We start from the raw sequence: 22,778 nt of genomic DNA, 5'->3' as shown, positions 1-22,778 counted from the left end.
CTGTTGAGCACGAATGTCATATCAAATCTTGTGACCGAGGGCATATGTTCTTAAGAGCAAATTTTACTTTACCAAGTCACTACAAGCTTGCCGCCTTTTAAAGCTCACTCACAACTCATCCATCAGCTCATCTCATCTCAGCTCAGGCCACGCAAACCTGTCACTCTACTCGATGGAACAAGCAACATTGGCCGCGTTCTTCGGCATCGTCCTTTGCGCTGTGTTCTTCCTCAGGACCTTCCTTTTGCGCGGCCACCGCCGAGCCTACAACCCCCCACCGGGCCCCAAGCCATGGCCGATCATCGGCAACCTTAACCTCATAGGCGAGCTGCCCCACCGCTCCATCCACGAGCTCTCCAAGCGCTACGGCCCGCTCATGCAGCTCCGGTTCGGGTCGTTGCCTGTCGTCGTCGGCGCGTCCGCTGAGATCGCGAAGCTCTTCCTCAAGGTCAACGACGCGGCGTTCTCCGACCGGCCGAGGTTCGCCGTCGGCAAGTACACCGCGTACGACTGCTCCGACATCCTGTGGTCTCCCTTCGGGCCGTACCTGCGCCAGGCACGCAGGATCTGCGCCACCGAGCTCTTCAGCGCCAAGCGGCTCGAGTCCTTCGAGCACATCCGCGACGAGGAAGTGCGCGTGTTGCTGCGGCAGCTGCGCCAAGCGTCCGGGCGCGCCGTGCGGCTCAGGGACTACCTGCAGATGCTGACGCTCGGCGTGATCTCGCGCATAGTTCTGGGCAAGAAGTACGTCCAGGAGGCGGCGGCCGGCGACGGCGAGGGGGACTCATCAGCGCCGACGGTGATAACGGCTGACGAGTTCAGGGAGATGGTGGGCGAGTACTTCGAGCTTCATGGCGTGTTCAACGTTGGTGATTTCATCCCGTGGTTAGATTGCCTGGACCTGCAGGGCTACGTTGCTAGGATGAAGAGAATGAACGCGAGGTTTGATCGATTCCTGGAACATGTCCTGGACGTGCACAACGAGCGGCGGCGACGCGAGGGAGGGAGCTTCGTGCCAAAGGATATGTTGGACGTGCTGCTGCAGCTCGCCGATGACACTGACCTTGAGGTCCAGCTCAGCAGGGACAATGTTAAGGCTATCACACAGGTGGCTAATACATATCCTCCTATACGGCAATACCTAGATTATTTCTACTTTAGACAGAAATATTTGACATTCCGAGGAATTGCTCTTTTTGGCGCGCAGGACCTAATCGTCGGAGCCACGGATACTACAGCAAACACCGTGGAGTGGGCAATCTCGGAGCTCCTCAAGAACTCTAAGATCATAGCAAAGGCCATGGAGGAGCTGAACAACGTCGTAGGGCCGGACCGCCTGGTGACGGAAAGCGACCTCCCTCGCCTCCCCTACCTTGAGGCTCTCCTCAAGGAGACCATGCGCGTGCACCCGCCCGCGCCGCTGCTGGCGCCCCACGTGGCCCGCGAGGACACGTCCGTGGACGGCTACGACGTGCTCGCCGGCACGGTCGTGTTCGTCAACGTGTGGGCAATCGGGCACGACCCTGCACTGTGGGACGCGCCGGGGGAGTTCCGGCCGGAGCGGTTCCTCGAGAGCAAGATCGACATGAGGGGCCAGGACTTCCAGCTGGTGCCGTTCGGCTCTGGCCGGCGGATGTGCCCCGGGTTCAACCTCGCGCTGAAGGTGGTGGCTTTGGGCCTTGCCAATCTGCTTCACGGCTTTCAGTGGAGGCTTCCGGACGGCGAGACGGCGGCGGAGCTGAGCATGGAGGAGGTCTTCGTGCTCGCGATGCCGCGTAAGTTCCCGCTCAAGGCCGTGGTCGAGCCCAGGTTGCCAGCCCGCCTGTATATGGGCGATTGATGTCTTTGGGGTGGGTGTGTGTGTGTGTGTGTGTGTGTTGTGTGTGTGTGTGTGTAGAGCGCCAGAGCACGTGATTGTTCAGCTCTTGGAAATTAATGTTGTGTGTCGTATAGAAACTAATAATGGTACTCCATATATAATGGTGTAGTACCTCCGTCTCCAAAAAAAATCAATTTTAGGTGCATTTTTGTATTGAAATATCTAAAATATAATCAAATATAAAGTAAAAATATTCACAATTATATAGATCTCATAATAAATCTAGCAATACTTATATTATATTATAAATAAATATTGTTTTTATATATATAGTTGTTCAAAGTCAACATAGTAGTACTATGCTACAATTTGATTCTTTTGTAGATAGAGGGAGCAAGTTAGTATGATATGTAGCCACTAAAAAGCTATCTTTCATTAATTCTGTATATGTATTTTATTTATACATGGCCACACCTTCCAACAGTATATACAATTTATTACGCGGTACTTGTGCCAATGGTAATGAGCATTGGGCCTTGCCTAACCTTAAATCAAATAAATTTCAATGCTAGTGATATAAAGATTAATCCTATATATAAAATTGATACAAGATTAACTCAACTTTAATTGGTGGGTCTTATGTGGGGTTGTTAAGAAAGGTGAAAAGTTAGCTGCAGTGTCGTGACACAAACGGATTTATAGACATGACAAAAAAAATTTTGCAGCTCCATACTCAAAGCGAAAAGGATAGAGAGTGAGAGATGGATGGCGAGGTAGACAATAAGAGATGGAAAAAAGAGATTTATTATTTTAAATATTAGGTACAATATAATAATAGTATTAGGTATGTAGATTGATACAGTAGGGTTAAAAAGAGCTATCGCGTTCACCAAGAGCACATATAAATTATGAGATTAATTAATAATAAAAAAAGAAAAGAATATATATATCATTAGATTTTATGGCCTAGCGGTTTAGATTAAATGAAGAATGTCAACAAAACTATATGTAGCATGCTATACATGGAGTTGTGCTCAATCCATCCTAAACTATAATAAACTATAGGACGTTTGACTTTTTTAACACCAAGTTTGACATCTTATTCAAAAATTTGTGCAAAATATCATTTCTTTTGTCGTGGCTTGGTTTATTAATAAAAGTTCTTCAAGAATAACTTAAATTTGACTATATTTGTGTAAATTTTTTAAATAAGACGAGTTGTCAAACTTTAGATAAAAAAGTCAAACGACTTATAATTTGGGATGGGAGGGAGAAAGCCTCTCGCTAGTGGGGTACCACATTCATTAATCAAAAACTTTGTGACCATGTGTTAGATAATTAACAGATGGAGAGCATTTTTGTTAAATGGTGTCACTAGGAAGAGAATCAATCGTGCAAAGGGACTCAACCAAGGTGACCCCCTATGTTCCTACCGCTTCATCCTGGCCATTGACACTCTGCAAAAGGTTTTGGTGCTTGAAACTATGGACAAAACTCATTCCCAGCTGGCCAGCTTCGAGGAAGAAATGCAAAACTGAGTATTTCCCTATACGTAGATGACATAGTAATTTTTCTAAACCCCATCCAAAGTGAGGGCAGAACCCTTTTCAACATATTGGACAACTTTGATGTGGCTATGGGCTTGAGGCTCAATTTGGAGAAGCCTACAGTGGCACCAGTCAAATGTGTTGAGCTCAACTTAGGCCAAATCCTACATAGCTTCTCTGGCCAGTGAGTAGGCTTCCCAATAAACCTACCTGGGGCTACCTCTCATACTTGGAAGGCTCAAAATTATTTACGTCTAACACATCCTGGACAACAAGAGGAACAAACTCGCAAGTTGGTAAGCAAAGTTGCTAAACTCAGCTAGGAGGCGGGAGCTAGTGAGATCTATGCTAAGCGCACTATCCTGACCTGCATGTTGACATCACTCAAGGCCCCAAAACAATTGCTAGAGGACTCGGACAAAGCCCAACAGCACTTCCTTTGGGCTGGGGCGGACAACGAGATCTCTAGAGGCAAGCACAATGTTGGATGGCCTTTCATCATCAGGCCGATACAATTTGGGGGATTAGGCACCCTTGGTTTGGAGAGATTTAGTAGAGCACTACACCTGCGATAGCTTTGCTTGGAATACTGCTAGTTGACTGAATAGACATAGCACTATTTTCTACAGCCATGAAAGTAACAGTACAAAATGGTTGCAAGACGACCTTCTAGAACTCAAGTTGTCTCCATGGCAAGACCCCAGTCGCCCTATATCCCCCGCCTATTTAGACATAGCAAGAGGAAAAATAGAACAGTCAAAACTGCCATCACTTGACATACATGGATTAGGGACATCGCCTACAATTTGACCCCTGATCTTCTTAATGATTTTTTAGCCTTTGAGATGCAATACAATCAGCTCAACTTGACTTGGTAGATGCATGAGAGGATGAGATAACACCAGAAGAACCGGGACAATACTCGGCCAGCTCTGTCTATAACATTCAACTTGCTAGATAAATTCCCTCAAGTTTCTCGAGCCTACTTTGGACACACCATAGGCACCTCCGCGATGCAAAATCTTCTTGAAATAGACTCTAGATGGTTCATCTGCAACTACGTGGTTGGAATAATAACTATTTCTATACACTATGTGAGAGGAATTTAGAGATGGCTGAGCATCTCTTCTTTCTCGCGGGAAGTCTAGGAAGTTGCGGCGATTTAGAGCACGTGTTCAAATTTGCACCCATATTATCCCAATGGACGACCGAAACTAACATAGAAGATTGGTTCTACAACATGACCGTTATGGGCACCAAAATGGCTCACACAATATCAATCCTAACCCTCTGGATTATCTAAAAGCAAAGGAATGCTATGTTGTTCAGAGATTGTAGGAGACCAACTCAAGCACTTCTTACATAAATTAAAGATACATGCCTAAACTGATCCTTTGTTGGGGAAAGGTCCTTGGTCCCTTTCCCTTGTATGTCGACATTCTCTTAGTGAGTAATTATCTATCTTATTTTCTGCCTACACAGTGTTCCACTATGATAGATTACGCTTCTCGCACATGTAACCAAAGGTTGTTCTTCTTCTTTTTCTTAGTAATTAACGATAACAAGGTGGGAAACTGGACCTTTAAAAAAAAGACATGTTTCATGGTGAATTTAACAAAAATTGAATTGATTTTTTATGTATAAGGGTAATTGTTTATAAACTTAGTCCAAAATAGAAAAGTTTAACTTAAAACAAAACTACATATATTTTGAAATGGAGTAAATAAATAATTAGCAAGTGAATTCGTGTCATTATTGAAGATATATAGTTCCAGTCTCCCTGAAACTGGGCGGCACGCTAAACGCTTGGTCTAGTTTAGCGATCAGCGCTACATCCCCCAAGTATACGATATCGGGCTTCGCACGACGTGCTCGTCGCTGCTCCACGTCAGCCACCCGAAGGCCGCGGGGTCCATGGGTCCCCTGGCGTTCGCGGACCTGAACGTGACGGTGTACCTGAGCTTGTCCCCGGCCCGCCTGAACTGGAGCCTCGCCGGCTTGACGCTCACACTGATGTCGCTGGGGCCGGTGACCTTGACAGTGTACGTGTCCCCGGCGTTGCCAACGTTGGTCAGCTCGCGGCGGTACTTGACGGTGCTCCGCGACGACCTCCGGCCGAACACGACGGAGAAGGACGGGTAGTTGAGGTCCCCTGGGCTGGACAGCTTCCGGGTGCAGGTCACGTTCGGCCCCGCCGCCGTGATGGCCTGGATCTGCCGCGGCGCGACGCCGACGGCGCAGAGGAAGGCGACGTAGTCGTCGACGGAGGCGTCGTAGACGAGTCCCGGGGAGAGCGCGCTGACGGGGTCCACGTGGCCCGCGCCGAAGGCCCACGGCGTGGCCGTGGCGTTGGTCGCGGCGTCCAGGAGCGGCGACTCGGTGTTGTCCACGGTGTAGGCAGTCGTCATGAGCGCGGACTTGATGGCGCTGGGGCTCCAGTCCGGGTGCGCCGCCTTCACGAACGCCGCCAGGCCGCTGATGTGCGGGCACGACATGGATGTCCCTGCACGGCCGAACGCGTGTCAGAAAGCTTGCCGAGTGTCGACTGTCGATGTCGAGTAGTATATCATGCTAGTTTTTTACGCACGCGAAAACGGCACTGAAAAGGTTACGGCATCATGGCGAAAAAGGAAAGCTGCTACCAAAAAACAGCCACGAGAATAATAACGTTCATCGACAGCTAAAGAATCGATTTCGAGCACGAGCAACAGAGTCTGTCTGTCCGACAGGAAGAAGCAACGCGTGCGCTCACCTGACAAGATGTTAAACTCTGACCGCCGCTCGTCGGCGAGTAGCCCGGTCGGGCCGACGGACGCCGTCCACCCGGCGAGGATGTTCACGCCTGGACCGATCACGTCCGGCTTCAGCAGCTGCGGCACCACCCTGTTCGGTCCACGGGAGCTGAACGCGGCTACTACCGGCGCCGGCCGCACGTCGAGCGCGGTGCCGGCAAAGGTTAACGCCACCTCCGGGTTGGCGTCTGACTCCACGTACCTCCTTATGGCATCCCCGCTCTTAGCGCCGACGGCCACCGCCGGGAGTAGGTGGCTGTCCGCCACGACCTCCTCGCCGCTCTGGGCGGTGTTCGCAAGCACCATTCCCACACCGCCGGCCTGCTTCACAATCAGCCCCTTCTCCACCCTCGAGTTGCCGCCTCGGTCGCACAGGACCACCTTGCCCTTCACCTCCGCGGCGTCCAGCGTGCCCTCCATGCAGAGCTTGCTCGAGTTGCTGCCGGCACGAATGCCCTTATTGTACACCAGAGGGAGCTTGTCATCACCAAGCCCATCGCCGGAGTAGAGGGACATGCCGGCGTGGGTCTCGCCGTTGCCGAGCTCGGCGTAAGCCGGGAAGTTCCGGTCGAGCGTTCCGGCGCCTACCGTGATTATCCACGGGGCCGTGTTCACCAGAGACGACGGCGACGGCCCGCTGTTCCCAGCGGAGCACGAGACGACGATACCGCGGCGGGTGGCCGCGAGCGCGCCGACCGCGATGGGATCGCGCGAGAGCGGGAACGCGCCGCCGCCCAGCGACAGCGAGAGCACGTCGACGCCGTCGTCGATGGCCTTCTCCATGCCCGCCAGAATGTCGGAGCTGAAGCAGCCTTGCCTCCAGCACACCTTGTATGCCGCGACGCGCGCCCCGGGGGCCATGCCCCGCGCCGTGCCCGACGCGTACCCAAGGAGGCTTGCGTTCGCCACGACGGCCCCGGCTGCGGTGCTTGCGGTGTGCGTGCCGTGCCCGTCATGGTCCCTCGGCGACATGAGGTCGGCGGTGACTCGAGAACCACTGCCGATGCCACCCGACGAGTAGCCGCGGAAAAAGGCGCGGGCGCCGATGAGCCTGCGGTTGCACATCGACGACGGGAAGTCGGTGGCATTGGTCTCGCAGCTCCCGCGCCACCGTGCAGGCACGGGGCCCAGACCGGCATCTCCGAAGCTGGGGCTCTCGGGCCACACGCCGGTGTCGAGCACTCCGATGATGACGTCCGGACCCCCACCGCCGTTCGCCTCATCGGGCGCGTTGTACTGCGGGAGGTGGAGGAACGAAGGGGAGCGCGTGGTGTGGAGCGGTAGGAGCACGTCCTCATGCACTGACGCCACGGCAGGGTGGCTGCGGAGCGCCGCGACGTGGGACGGGAAGAGGCGGGCGGCGAACGCGGACGGCGCCGCGGTGGTGTACGAGTAGAGGAGGTGGCGCGCGGGGTCCAGGGAGAGGGAGTCGAGGTGCGCGTGGTGCCAGTGGAGGTGCGTGGCGTAGGGGGACGGCTTGAGCGCGGGGTTCAGATAGACAATGTAGGTAGCCGCACCGGCGCCAGCATCGGCGCCGGAGGCGACGGCCGCATACTTGGCGGAGCCGATGAAGAGGAGGAGGAGCACGAGCAGTTGCTGCATGGGGAGCATGGCGAGTGTGAAGATGAACTACTACTATGGAGCGTGGGGGGGAGTGTGGCTTCACCGAGCGAGTGAGTCTGGCCGTGCAGAGGCGCACGCGGTTCAAATAAGCTAGGAACCCAACGGCATCAGCATAAGCACTGTAGACGCTTACTCCTTTTGAGCTTTCCTCTTTGTATAAACGGACAGCTCTGAACCTAATTATATTGCACGATAGTGCAAGCAAAGCATATATCCGATGTGTCCCCCCGGACCATAAGTCCATGCATGCCCTACAGTCATCACCGAAAATGTTCCTCTCTGACAAACGTGGAAGCCTCGGTGTCAACGTCGACTTTCCCCCGGTGCCACATCTCCTGCACGATCGAGCCGGACAATGAGGCGGAAAGCGCATCACGCACACCGGACCTCTCCCATCATGCATGTCCGCCGCCGGCCACCACACACGCCATGATTCAGAGACACGTCCTCCTTTACAAGCGGCGCAGTCCACGGCCGCGCACGTATATACTCCGCCACGGCCGTAGTTGCCGTCTTGCCTCGCTGTATCAGCACCGGTGGAGGGATTGGATTCATCGTGCAGCTCGTAGTGGCGCCGGTACCACCGCTCCACCAGCCCACCGAGCGCGCCGGTGCGTGCATGGCGCATGGCCGAGCAAGCATGCGCGCAGCGCAGGCGCCTGGCTTGGCCGCGGCCTGAGCTAGCTCTCGTGCATTTGTGTGTCCGGGCATTGCAAAACCCTTTTCGCCTTGCGATATTGCGTCGCCCATGCCTCCACTTTCTTGGGCGGAGCACCGCGTGGAGCCACGATTCCTTGCCTGGCGATGGCGTTTACATGGATTCGGTTGCCAAAGCCGGCGAGATCTCACGCACTTTCTCAGCCTGACTCTGATGATGCCAGTACTGGGCATCGTAGTGATGGCCTCATGGAATATTTTAGGTATGATATCCTACCATTTCGATTCACTGTTTAGTCAAATTAGCTGGCCCTTCAATCCGTGTTTTGCATGTTCTTTCTAGTGTTTTTTGCATGTACAGGGTTACCAGTTTGATATTGTATTGGTCTCCCAATCCAATCAACCGGAGTTGTATCTTTTTATTTTGCCCATTCCGAGCTTCATCTATTTCTTAATATAATCGGTAGCTCTCTTGTCTCATTTGTTTTAAAAAATAATGTGCATTCCTTACATCCATGAGCAATAACAAACTCCATATACCCCTACCATCATCAATCAATTCCTAATTAAGTTTAAATCAAGTCTTTCTCTTCTCTTCCACATCTATGTAATATGGATGTGCAATTTTCTACCAATCCCAAATCAGGATAACATTCGGGTTTTTTTTTGTGTGAATTGCAATGCTTAATAACACCACAGCCCAAGGCTTACCCAAGCAACTAGTACACTTTTCGATTCCTATATTTGAGGTGTCTATATTTTGAACAAAGAATCAGGCAACAATCTTACACAAAAACTATGGTACAACTAAAATCATGAGAGGCAATTTAAAATCTATAGCCAAACAATGACAAAATTGTATGTAAGTTGCAAATATTTAGTTCCTTAGCTTTCTTCTAAGTTCAAAATTTATTACCTTGCACATCATATTCCGGATTTGTTGTTGCTTTTTTTTCCTTAAATCACCACCAAATTTATTACAATGTTGTTCAGTTAGTAGGAGCCATTGCTGCATGAGACACCGTTGGTCAACCTATCATCGCGCTACCATCATCTATCAAGGTTTCGAAAACCCATCCGGTGATCGGCTGAACTCAGGCCTACACCTCGAGTCACTCAAGCAATTCTTCTATTTGGTCCTTTCCTCTTTGTATACCGATGCCAAGACCTTTTGGCCATAAACATAGGTAAAGAGGGACTCATCGAGCTTAGGGGTGTGGTGAGAGAATAAATTGAGATGACAAGGCAATGATGCATATAGCACAGTGGGAGAAAGAACCAAGTGAAGGTCAAAAGTGATTCGATGGTTTTATATGATAATCCAAGAAATCAATGTTCCTCTTGGATTACTCTTGTGCATATGTGTAATCCCTCCCATAAACATCTTCTATAGTTCTCTTTTATCTCCATAGGAAAATCCAGCTGTAGCACTCATTAAATTTTACAACATTATTTTAAATTTTAAATTAAGATATGACTAATTATAATTTATATGGACTATTCATTCAGGTATTTTTCTTGTCAATATGTTTTGATATCAAACTATTATTTTTCATTGTTTTTATTCAGATTTTGATTTTCCTAATTGTGTGTTTTGCATTGACTCTTTATTTAGGTATTTTTCTTTCCAGTCCGTATGGAGATCAACTTGTTGATTTTCTTTAATTTTTTTTCCAAACAGACTACTCCTTCAAAGAACGATTAAAAGGAGATTTATGACATTTAAAAGGAGATTAAGAGGGATTGAGATTATCAAACAAAACAAAGACAGAACAAGTATACTACATGAAACAACGATAGTTCCAGTCTTTTACTAACGGGGCAAGAAGCCCAGAACGGTGGCGGCGTTTGATGAGCTTTTGCCGTTTCGCGTCTCATCAGCTGCAGTTTCTGGCTTTCTGCAGATCTCGTTTTACAGTAGGCGGTTCGGACGATTCAGCGCACTATCAGCTCTGGGATTCGCAACATGTTGACAATGGGATAAAAAGGGCATTGTAGCATAAAGTGAGCACATTTCTTTGTTCCCCATCTCGATTTTTTTCAGAGCTGCCTGTACTCGGTGACAGTTAGCCTGCACTCGTGGTGGCATTCAGGCGAACTCTGTTTATAAATTTGACCACTGCTGATTTCAATCATTACGATGAAGAAGGGACGTGCGTAAGTGAATAGTCAAATCTCTCATCAAAGGCGCATGAATCGACCAACATACGTGGGTACTATTTCTTAGGTAGAATTTGGGGTTTAATTCAAAGTAAAACCAAAATCAAGTGTTACAACGAACCTTGTCCTTGATGCACCAGTGATCCAGTAGTTCTCTACTATGCTGCTAAACAAGTTCTCTAAGCAGGCATTGAGCTCAGTGTTTCTGATTTCAATGACAAGGTGGCACAGACGACAGACACGTATACCCTTAGGGCTTAGGTCCTATATATAGTGGTTGATCACCATTGCTAGCTCCATTATGCATGCCAATGTTGTAGTGGCCTCTCAACTGCTGTGTGCATCACGCGTCGACGACTGATTGACGTAGGTGGTGGAGGCGTGAGCTGGTCGCCGGCTGGCCGCTCTTAATGCTTTGAGTTGCCTTCTTCACCATGTCGTAGTGCTTCAATTAGCGCATTTTGTGGTGTGTGCTGTCAAGTCCAATAATCCTATCGCTCTCTATATATGCATCCCTGTAGTGTACTAGTGTTGGTGTTGCTACAGCTGACATGCTCATGATATCAGCCAGTGTCAGCCAGACCCAAAACAATCGTCCCTGAGACCCTGACATAGTGTTGGATTGGTTCAGAGAGTGAGAACCTGATTTCTGAATGCACACTGATAGCTAGATCAAACCTCACAAATGGAGTATCTTAAAGAACACATTTCCATGAGCTTCAACCATATGTTTTGTTCAGTTAAAAAAACATATTCCCGTACCTGTTATTCCCAGAATCCCAGTTGCTAATAATTCCTATGACATATGCAAGGAACAATTGCTAGGTTTTTCTGGGTTTTATTAGTGCTAGTTGCCGCCAATTAATTGAAGCAACTGCCTACACTGGTAGCATTCGCCGCTCAGCACAACCAACCGGGAAAAATTATATGCATGTCGTCTCCTGCATAGAATGTTTTTTCCAACGAACCTAATCCTGGACCAATCGCGATTGGTGATTGGTGAACCTGCCCGTTTTTCCCCGTTTTATGGCCCAGCACAGCGAGCCCATATGTTATGGCAAATCCTCATCCTCAAGCAGGCGCGGCAGCCGGCAGCTACTGATCGTCCCCTCCCCGACCATTTCTCCGGCAGGCCGGCCACAGGAACGTCGTCCACTGTCGTCACGTCGCGTACGTCCACCAGGGAGCATGCTGTTCCGAGTGTCCGGCAGCGGCCGGGCGGCCGCGCCGGCCGGCCGGCAGAGGAGGAGGAGGAGGCGGACGGCCGTGGCGCGCCTCGGCGACGCGGGTGACGCCGCCGCCCCGCGGCGCGGCGGCAGGCTGCTGTTCGCCCTCGGGAGGATCGTCCTCCCGCGGCTCCGGCTGCGGGCGCTGCTGCTGCGGTCCCGGCGTGCGCTCGCGCGGCTCAGGAACTACTACGCGGACGTGATGAAGGGGCTCATCGCCGACGCCGCGGCGGCGGAGCCCGCGAAGGCAGGGACTAGGGTGGTCGAGGCCAGGGCCGCCGCCGGGACAGGGGAGACGTTGGTGCGCGCGGGGAGGCCGGCGGCAGTGGTCGTGCCGGCCGCGGTGGCCGGCGCCGTGCTGCGGTGCAACTCGCACTACTACGTCCGTTGACGCGACATGCACGACGCGGGTTGGCGTTGGAGTAGGTGTGATTGGTCTCCGCTGTGTGTGACTGCCTGACATGTGCTGTGCCGCACTGCTGCACATATCTCGCAATTGCCATTTTCTCCCTTCTTTAATTGTGCTTTATTATGTGGTTAAGAATGTTCACATAAAAGCGAACGTCGGTGAACGTACCGTGGAAACTGGAAATGGACATGCAGCGGATGCCTTCTTGGCCTTCCAAGTCTTTGGTTGCTTTATTTCTCCAGTTTATATAATCTACTGTTAGATATCGTGCTCCGTCTCATCATAGAAAGCATCAATATTAATCATAATATAATTCTCTGGTGGTTTCCTCCATCCTTGCCGAATTCTCAGGCCTTTACCCTCTGCCATCTTGTAGTTCTTAGTCAGAGACACAATCATAAGACCTGACTTAGCACTGGGGGAATGATTGCAGCAACTAATACCTATATTCCTCACTTAGTTGATGCTCAAATGGTAGAAGCATATGCCTTGAAGGAGGGATTAATGCTAGCTCAACATATTGGAGGTAATCGGCTGATCATTCAATCTGATTGCATGAAAGTAGTAGAAGTTATAAAGAATGGGGGCTTCACAGCGAGCTCGGCTGCTGCTATATATGATGAATGCATCATTGTTTAGGGGGATTCCAGGAGATCTCTATTGAACACTTAAATAGGGAAGCTAACCAGGTGGCGCATGAGCTAGCTAGGCAAGCTATGATTATGAAAATGAGTTGTATTTGGGACGATGATCCCCCTAGTTTTATTGTTCCGATTATATCAAACGATGTAACCATTCTTGATCAATAAAGTTTGCCAAATTGTCAAAAAAAAAGATATCGTGCTCCGTCGATTCTGATGTTGTGCTCGCATCTTCGGTCCTCAACGGTAGAGCTAGCACGATGGGCATGTTCAGGTCGCTGCGCCCGGAGCCCGGAGCAGCTTAGCGCAGGCAGCGTCCCACGCTTGGGGCTAAGATCGCTGCCTAGTAGGCACTTGATCATACACGCACTAGAGATCTAACTTATTAGACTGTCTCCAACAGTCCAGACCCAAAATAGATAGGCATTCAATGTTTTGGGTTGCCCACAGTTAAAGGGTTACGGACCCAAAACTGCACTTCTCCAACGAGCGACGCAAACAGCAGCTGAGCGCCGCCGCCTCGCCGTGTTAGGCCGTTCCTCGCTAGCCGTGCACGCCGCCTGTGAACCCACTTCACACGACTTGGAGCTAGCAACTCCTCCCGCTTCGTCCTCGTCGTCGAGTTGTCCCGGTCCGAGCGGCGACGCGCCTCCTCCTCGGCTCCCAGCGACGGCGGCGGCGCGCCTCCACCTTGGCCCCCACAGCGACGGCACGCCTCCTCCCCAGCTCCCAGCAGCAGCGGCGCGCCTCCTTTCCGGCTTCCGCAGTGACAGCGCGCCTCCTTTCCGGCTCCCAGCTGAAAGCCTGAGTTTGGTTTTGGATAATTGATGAAACCTATGTGTACTAATCTTTGTCATAAGTGAAATACAAAGATAGGTTGGTACACACCAAGTGATGGAGCTAGATGATGGTCATGGTGCTGGAGGTAACCAAAAGATGACATTCAAGTGCTCCAACTTGGAAAATAAGAATGAGAAAAACAAAACGGGCTCAAGGCAAAGGTATTTTTAATAGAGCCATTTTGTTTTGCCACTCAAGACACCTAGTGGGTGTGAGTGGATTTAGGATAGATAACCGTACTATAAAGAGGGGAAATCTTTAATTACAATGGTTATCTAGTGCCACTAAGTTTGTTTCTCATTTGCATATACCTAGCGCTGAGTGACGTGGTGAGCTGCATGAGAAAGCCTATAAAAATATTTGTGAAAAGCTAATTTAAATGTCTAATTTATTTTGGAATATTTTTGGTAAAATTAGCTACTTGAAAAGGTGCTGAAAATTCACAGAAGATGAACTGCTGTCCAGACGCAAAGGAACTGCAAGCTGCTAAAACAAGCTGAAAATTTTTGCAAGTAACTGAAACGAACTGGAAGTAGTTGCGACCAGTTGGAACCAGTTAAAAGCAGTGCACAGTTTTAACAGCAAGCAAGTGAAGGCTTTTGCAAGAAGCTGGAAGTAGTTGCGACCAGTTGGAACCAGTTAAAATCAGTGCACAGCTCAACAGCAAGGAAGTGAAGGAAATTGCAAGAAGCTGTAAGCAGTCACAACCAGTCGCAACCAGTTAAATCCAGTGTGTAGCCCAACTGCAGGCAGGTGAAAGAGAGCTGAAAGCAGTTGCAGCTAGTTGGAATCAGTTGAAAGATTTTACAGCTGTTGTGTGCTGTCTGTCTCGTGCGTAAGAAGGAAAAGGCAGGGACCATGCTTGCATACGTGCATGTGGTGGAGCTCTTGCCATATTAAATGAGAGAGAGAAAGAGAAAGGTGATTTGCATGGCTGCATGCAAGTGTGAACACACCTTGATAAAAGGAGGCGGTCATTGACCTTTGCCCTTCATAGAATGGTCCTCTCAAGTATAAGGAGGTACTTAATTATTTTTTGAGGTGCTGCTTGTCCATTCAGAGTGGAGAGTGCAGAAGTGCATGCGCGTGGACTGCTGGAAAGTTGTAGCTCTTGCTGTTCACTCATTTATTTGGTGGAGCCCATTGCTGAGAAAATACAGAGAGCCACTCAATGCCTGTGCTGCTGCCCGTTGTGGAAAATGGTACTATTGTTTTGCCCGTTGGAGAGCTGGCTGGCCAAGTAAATTAGGCCGAGCGCTCCACTTCCTCACCCCCTCTGTCTCGCGAATACAGAACAGATCGTTTCCTTCTTTCTTTCCAGAGAACAGAGAACTCGAGCTCCCCTCTCCCTTCTCTCCCAAGTGCTAATCCTACGAGAGATTTTTGAGAGGCCTGCGTGATTGATCTAGTGAGCTCGTGAGCATCTTCTCCCTCTCCTCTCCCTCTCATAGCTTGGTGCTCATCTGAGAGAGGATTGAGAGAAACCCTAGGTGTATTTGAAACTGCATTTTCTTGTGGCACTAGGTGATTATTGTGTTTGTGGATTTCTTATTACTCTTGGTGATTGTCGTCACCTAGACGGTTGTGGATTTGTTGATTGGTGAGGGGATTTGGTGATTGTGTCCGCCCCAATCAAGGTGATATTTGTGAGGGGTTCTTGGGCTTATTCCCCGGCGGAGTGCCAAAAGCCACTTTAGTGGATTGCTCGTGTCATTGAGCTACCTCACTTGTGGATAGGTTCTTGTGGCGCCCATTTGTTAGGCTAGGTTCGTGAAACACCTATTAGCCGCCGAACCACCAAGTGTTGGTCGACACAACGGGGACTAGCGTGGTGGTAAGCACGTGAACCTCGGGAGAAAAATATTGGTGTCAATATTGTGATTGATATTCTCCCGGTGAATATATTGTTATACATTGTGAATGGTTCATCCTCTACACATCGGTATAATTATCTCTCATCTCTTTACCTTCTTGCAAATTAGTTGTAACTAGTATTTCCTAGTTTTAGCTAGCTGTAACTAGTTGTAAAGAGTAGTGACATAGCCTTTGCTTCTGCCTAGAGATCATAGCAATTAGAATTATTAGATAGGTGGCTTGCAGCTCTTGTAGAGCTAGAGCAAAATTTCTTTACGCCTTTTGTTATATTAATCCTTTGCTCTAGTGCCTTGTAGATTTTTTTAAATAGGCTATTCACCCTCCCTCTAGCCATATTAGGACCTTTCAAGTGGTATCAGAGCCGTGGTCACCATTTAATCAAGGCTTAACAACCTTCGGTGTCAAAAGATGGCTCAAATTATGTTCAACCATGTGGGGGGCAAACCACTGTTCTTTTGATGGTACATGCTATGATTATTGGAAGAGAAAAATGAAGATGTATTTGGGTTCAATCAATGATCAAGTGTGGGATGTGACAGAGAATGATTTTGTGATTCTTGATCCCACCAATCTCACCAACCAAGATAAAGCAAACAAGCAATGCAACACTATGGCTCTCAACACTATATATAATGCAATTGATTCAAAGGTGTTTGAGCAAATCAAAGATTGTGATAGAGCAAGTGAAGTGTGGAAGAGATTGGAGGAAACATATGAGGGCACACCGGCAGTCAAGAGTGCAAAATTGTATATTCTCAAAGATAAATTGACAAGCTTCAAGATGAAGGATGATGAGAGCATTCTAGAGATGTTCCATAGATTGCAAGTAATTGTGAATGATTTGAATTCCTTGGGTGAGAAGATAAGTGATGATGATGTATCCCATCGGTTCTTGATGTGCTTACCTCCAAGATTTGAGACACTAAGATTAATTATTATAAGAGGAGGATTGAAAGAGCTTACCCCTAACCAAGTACTAGGTGATGTCATGACACAAGAGACATACCGTGTGGAAAGGGAAGGGGTTGACCAAGATGAGAAGAAGGATGAAGACAAGAAAAAGAAAAGTGTGGCATTCAAGGCTAGTTCATCCAAGAGCAAGGGCAAAGCAAAGAAAGAAGAATCAAGTGAAGATGAGGAAACTAGTGACATTGATGATGAAGCACTAGCTCTCTTTGTGCGCAAGTTTGGCAAATTTATGAAGAAGAAGGGCTATGGTGCAAGAAAAAAAGGAGATCAAAATAAGAGCAAAGAATATGTGAGAAGATGCTACAAATGCAAGAGCAAGGATCATGTTGTAGCAAATTGTCCATATAATAGTGATAATGATGAGAATGAGAAGAAGGAAAATAAAGAAAAGAAGGAGAAGAAAATGATATTCCAAAAGAAAAAGAAGGATGGTGGCTATGTAGTGACTTGGGATAGTGATGCTTCTTCGGATAATGATGATTCTAGTGATGATGATGATAATAAATCCAAGAAGAAGGCACTTGCAAGCATCGCCATCAACAACAAGACTTCTCTCTTCAACACTCCTTCGACATGCCTCATGGCTAAACCCACTAAGGTACAATATGATGAAAGTGATGATGATTGTGAAAGTGATGATTGTAGGAGTGATGATGATAGTGATGATGAGTCAAAGGAGGAACTCATGGACATGTTGGAGAATGCCCACACATGTCTTGAGATGAAGAGAAAGGAGTGCAAAGAGTTGCGGAAAGAGCTTAACGCTCTTAAGCAATCCTTTGATGAGCTCCAAGCGTCTCATGAGAGTCTAAAGGAAGACCATGAGGAGCTTGGCAATGCTCACTATAAGCTTGAAAAGGCTCACTCCTTACTCCTCGAGCAAGCTAAGAAGGAGGAAGTTATTGTGACTTGTGACAAGGGCTCTACTTGTGATTTAATTAATGAATCTTTCTTTGAGCCTATTATTATTGCCTCCACTAACTCTTCTTGCAGCACTTCCACCTCTACCTCATCTACTAGTGATGGTTTCACTTGTGATGCTACATTAATTAATGAAAATGAGACCCTCAAGAAGGAGGTCAATGAGCTTACTCGCGCCTTAGGAAATGCCTATGGTGGTGAGGCCCGCTTGCTAAAATGCTTGGGTAGCCAAAGATTTTCTCTCAACAAAGAGGGATTAGGCTATACCCCCAAGAAAGACAAGGCAGCCTTTGCTACTCATAAAGCTAGTTTTGTGAAGGGCAATGGTCGGTTTTGCATTAGATGCAAGCAAGTTGGGCACATAGAGCAATATTGCAAGAACAAGAACAAAACAAATAATGTATCCTCTATTAAATTTGATTCTTGTTATATGCTTACCAAAGGTGTTAATGGGGTGCAAGCTAAGTTCATTGGTGCACCAATTGTGGGCTCAAAGAATAAAGCTATTTGGGTACCAAAGAGCTTAGTCACTAACCTTCAAGGACCCAAGAAAGTTTGGGTACCTAAAAAGAATTAATTTTCTTTTGTAGGTGAATTATAAAGCCGGAGGAAGGCATTGGGTTCTTGATAGTGGGTGCACTCAACACATGACCGGTGATTCAAGAATGTTCAATTCAATCAACACAAATGATAATGATGGAATTCATACTATAACATTTGGTGATAATGGCAAAGGCAAGGTCAAAGGGCTTGGTAAGATTGCAATATCCAATGATTTGAGCATTTCCAATGTGTTACTAGTAGAGAGCTTGAACTTCAACCTATTGTCACTAGCTCAACTTTGTGATCTTGGTTTCAAGTGCATATTTGGTGTGGATGATGTAGAGATCATAAGTGTAGATGGCTCTAACTTGATATTCAAAGGATTTAGATATGAGAATCTATACTTGGTTGATTTCAATGCTAGTGAAACTCAATTATCAACATGCTTGCTCACTAAATCTAGCATGGGTTGGTTATGGCATAGAAGGCTTGGTCATGTTGGAATGAAACAATTGAATAAGCTGATAAAGCATGATCTAGTTAGAGGCTTGAAAGATGTCACATTTGAGAAAGATAAGCTATGTAGTGCATGTCAAGCCGGAAAGCAAGTTGGTAACACACATCCTAAGAAGAGCATCATGAGCACATCTAAGGCATTTGAGCTATTGCACATGGATTTATTTGGGCCAACAACATACACTAGCATTGGTGGAAATAAATATGGCTTTGTGATAGTGGATGATTTTACAAGATATACATGGGTATTCTTTCTTGTTGATAAGAGTGATGTTTTTGCAACTTTCAAATCATTTGTCAAGAGAGTTCACAATGAGTTTGAAACAACCATTAAGAGAGTGAGAAGTGACAATGGTAGTGAGTTCAAGAATACAAGAATTGATGAGTTATGTGATGATTTTGGAATTAGACATCAATTCTCGGCTAAGTACACTCCACAATCAAATGGGCTTGTTGAGAGGAAGAATAGGACACTCATTGATATGGCAAGGTCTATGCTTAGTGAGTATAATGTAAGTCATTCTTTTTGGGCTGAAGCAATCAACACGGCTTGCTACTATAGCAACCGCCTATATTGTCATCCTATGTTGGAGAAAACCCCATATGAGATCTTGAATGGTAGAAAACCCAATATTGCATACTTTCGGGTTTTTGGTTGCAAATGCTATATATTGAAGAAAGGCACTAGATTGAGCAAATTTGAAAAGAAATGTGATGAAGGCTTCTTGCTTGGTTACTCCACTACTAGCAAGGCTTATAGAGTTTGGAATTTGACTAATGGTACTCTTGAGGAAGTTCATGATGTTGAATTTGATGAAACAAATGGTTCCCAAGATGAAGATGAGAATCTAGATGATGTGAGAGGTACTCAATTGGTCAATGCTATGAAGAATATGGATGTTGGTGATATAAGGCATAGAGAGATGATTGATGTTGAAGATGACAAAAATCAAGTGCTCTCTAACTCAAATGTGCAAGCTAGTGGTTCTCATGATATATCTCAAGCTAGTACAAGTGGTGCTCAAGTGAAAGATCAACAAGTGGCTAGTTCATCATCTCAATCAAATGACCAACCAAGTGCAAACAATCAAGTTCAAATACTCCAACCAACCATTATTGCAAGAGATCATCCATTGGATCATATCATTGGTGATATATCAAGAGGTGTGCAAACTAGATCAAGATTGGCATCATTTTGTGAACATTTCTCATTTGTATCATCCATTGAACCAAAGAAGATAGAAGAAGCTTTGATAGATGTTGATTGGGTAAATGCTATGCATGAAGAGCTAAACAATTTTACTAGAAATCAAGTATGGGAGTTAGTAGAGAGGCCTAAGGATCATAATGTGATTGGAACCAAATGGGTCTTTCGAAACAAGCAAGATCAAGATATGATAGTGATTAGGAACAAAGCAAGATTGGTAGCACAAGGTTACACACAAATTGAAGGTCTTGATTTTGGAGAAACATATGCCCCAGTTGCTAGATTGGAAGCAATTAGGATCTTGTTAGCCTATGCTTGTGCTCACAATATCAAGTTATATCAAATGGATGTGAAGAGTGCATTCTTGAATGGATATATAAATGAGTTGGTTTATGTTGAGCAACCTCCCGGTTTTGAAAATGACAAGAAGCCCAACCATGTTTACAAGTTGAAGAAAGCATTGTATGGTTTGAAACAAGCACCTAGAGCATGGTATGAGAGGTTAAGGGATTTCTTACTCTCTAAAGGGTTTATTATGGGTAAGGTTGACACCACTCTCTTCACTAAAAAGATAGGAAAGGACTTATTTGTGTTGCAAATCTATGTTGATGATATTATATTTGGCTCAACCAATCAAGAATTTTGTAAAGAATTTGGAAATGTGATGGCAAATGAGTTTGAGATGTCCATGATTGGAGAGTTTAGTTACTTCCTTGGTCTTCAAATCAAGCAAATGAAGAATGGTACATTTGTGAGTCAAGGCAAGTACATCAAAGATATGCTCAAAAAGTTTGGAATGGAGGATGCTAAAGCTATTAGTACACCTATGGGGACAAATGGAAACTTGGATAGTGATGCTAGTGGTAACATGGTGGATCAAAAGTTATATCGGTCTATGATTGGAAGCCTACTGTATGTGACTGCATCAAGGCCGGATGTGATGTTTAGTGTATGCATGTGTGCTAGATTCCAAGCCTCACCAAGAGAAAGTCATTTGAAGGCAACAAAAAGAATATTGAGGTACTTAAAGCATACACAAAATATTGGATTGTGGTATCCCAAAGGAGCAAATTTTGAGTTGATTGGTTATTCTGACTCTGATTATGCGGGATGTAAAGTTGAGAGAAAGAGCACATCAGGCACATGTCAATTATTGGGAAGGTCACTTGTATCTTGGTCATCAAAGAAGCAAAATAGTGTAGCACTTTCAACCGCTGAAGCAGAGTATATTTCAGCTGGTAGTTGTTGTGCTCAATTACTTTGGATGAAGGCTACTTTAAATGATTTTGGAATCAAGTTCAAACAAGTGCCATTGCTATGTGATAATGAAAGTGCAGTGAAGCTCACTAAAACCCAGTTCAACATTCAAGAACAAAGCATATAGATGTCCGTCATCATTTCATAAGAGATCATCAACAAAAAGGGGACATTTGTATTGAGAGTGTGGGCACTGAAGATCAACTTGCCGATATTTTCACCAAGCCACTTGATGAGAAGAGGTTTTGCAAGCTAAGGAATGAATTGAACATACTCGACTTCTCAAATATGTGTTGATTGCATCCCCACAATATGACATGCCTCACCTTCGAGCAAAGCAAGGTAAAATTGTTTGACATGTCATCCATCCTTTGCTAAGGACTTGTTTAGTGCATCTAGTCATTCCTCACATATCCTAGGCTCATTTATGAAAACAAAATGAATTTGATGCTTGTATGGTACCACTATTGCTTCTATGTTTGAAATGATCTAGTGGTAGCATATGACATGTTTGTGGGATTGCAATCCTAGTGTTTGATCTAGAAAATGAGCTATAAGTATTTAACTCAACATTGTCAAGATAACCCTTGAAATGAGGTGTGAAAAAGCTTGTCATTGGATCAAACCGAGTTAAATATCTTAAGCAAGTAATCTAGATTGAACCAAATTTGAGAAAATGATTCTCACATAACATGGTTTCACATACAACCTATCTAAAATTTGAGCTCACCTTTTGTGGTCATCGATGACAAAGGGGGAGAAGTAATTCACAAAGATAGGTTTTGATAAAAGAAGGGGATCAAATTATTTTTGAAGCACACAAGTAGGGGGAGCAAGCTCAAACTTGTATGTTGCATTTGGATGTGCATTACATATGCTTGCTTGCATAGCACTTTTTTTTAATACATACTTGTGTGTTGTATGCTAGTTGTAAAATTGATTGATGAAATGAAAAACTAGCATGTATAGGATGATAGTTAGATGTACCTTGCATGTTTTATGTTTTACAAGTGATACTAGAGCCTTGTTTATAATGTTGATCTCACGAGGTATCTAGTTTTATGTTTGCAAGAGCTATCTAACTAACCATGGTGCTAAGGATGGTGTTCAAATGGCAACTCTGATTGGTATCACGCTTCAAAGGTCCATTATTTACACCTTAGCATCATTTGGTAGTCATTGTCTCCTATGTTTCCTATCTAAGCATATGTGCAAACTTTCAAATCCAAACTCTTAGCACATATGTAGGGGGAGCCAATGTTTCCAATTTGGGTTTATGAAACTTGTCCATATCCTTTACACATGGTAAAATGCTTGGGCAAGCAACATAAACCTAAAAAGTTTTTATTGAATATCTTTGTGAAAAGGTTGTCATCAATTACCAAAAAGGGGGAGATTGAAAGCCTGAGTTTGGTTTTGGATAATTGATGAAACCTATGTGTACTAACCTTTGTCATAAGTGAAATACAAAGATAGGTTGGTACACACCAAGTGATGAAGCTAGATGATGGTCATGGTGATGGAGGTGACCAAAAGATGACATTCAAGTGCTCCAACTTGAAAAAGAAGAATGAGAAAAACAAAACAGGCTCAAGGCAAAGGTATTTTTAATAGGGCCATTTTGTTTTGCCACTCAAGACACCTAGTGGGTGTGAGTGGATTTAAAATAGATAACCGTACTATAAAGAGGGGAAATCTTTAATTACAATGGTTATCTAGTGCCACTAAGTTTGTTTCTCATTTGCATATACCTAGCGCTTAGTGACGTGGTGAGCT

The 22,778-nt window shown here is 46.1% G+C and overlaps 2 protein-coding genes across 2 annotated transcripts; one reads left to right on the top strand and one right to left on the bottom strand.

The window, feature by feature from the left end:
* Positions 114-1,936, top strand: LOC8080996 (flavonoid 3'-monooxygenase). The gene is made up of 2 exons (XM_002462408.2): positions 114-1,108; positions 1,208-1,936. Exons 1-2 carry the CDS (start codon positions 173-175, stop codon positions 1,838-1,840), a joined length of 1,569 nt encoding a protein of 522 aa, XP_002462453.1. The 5' UTR covers positions 114-172; the 3' UTR covers positions 1,841-1,936.
* On the bottom strand, positions 5,048-7,946 carry LOC8062745 (subtilisin-like protease SBT1.8). Its single transcript, XM_002460228.2, has 2 exons — positions 6,119-7,946; positions 5,048-5,869 (listed from the first exon to the last, which is right to left on the bottom strand). The coding sequence occupies exons 1-2, from the start codon at positions 7,767-7,769 to the stop codon at positions 5,196-5,198; spliced, it is 2,325 nt and encodes a 774-aa protein (XP_002460273.1). The 5' UTR covers positions 7,770-7,946; the 3' UTR covers positions 5,048-5,195.

This window comes from Sorghum bicolor, chromosome 2, assembly GCF_000003195.3.
Source record: "Sorghum bicolor cultivar BTx623 chromosome 2, Sorghum_bicolor_NCBIv3, whole genome shotgun sequence".
Lineage (NCBI taxonomy): Eukaryota > Viridiplantae > Streptophyta > Magnoliopsida > Poales > Poaceae > Sorghum > Sorghum bicolor.
Note: the sequence above shows the minus strand (reverse complement) of the source record. Positions and strands in the feature narration are given on the sequence as shown.

What these genes read in the sequence shown, in the direction of transcription:
- LOC8080996 (XM_002462408.2), top strand. Translation starts at nt 173, where the DNA reads ATGGAACAAGCAACATTGGCCGCGTTCTTCGGCATCGTCCTTTGCGCT. An exon ending in ATGTTAAGGCTATCACACAG is followed by an intron (nt 1,109 to 1,207) that starts GTGGCTAATACA and finishes TTTGGCGCGCAG; the next exon opens with GACCTAATCGTCGGAGCCAC.
- LOC8062745 (XM_002460228.2), bottom strand. Translation starts at nt 7,769, where the DNA reads ATGCTCCCCATGCAGCAACTGCTCGTGCTCCTCCTCCTCTTCATCGGC. An exon ending in AGAGTTTAACATCTTGTCAG is followed by an intron (nt 5,870 to 6,118) that starts GTGAGCGCACGC and finishes TCGGCCGTGCAG; the next exon opens with GGACATCCATGTCGTGCCCG.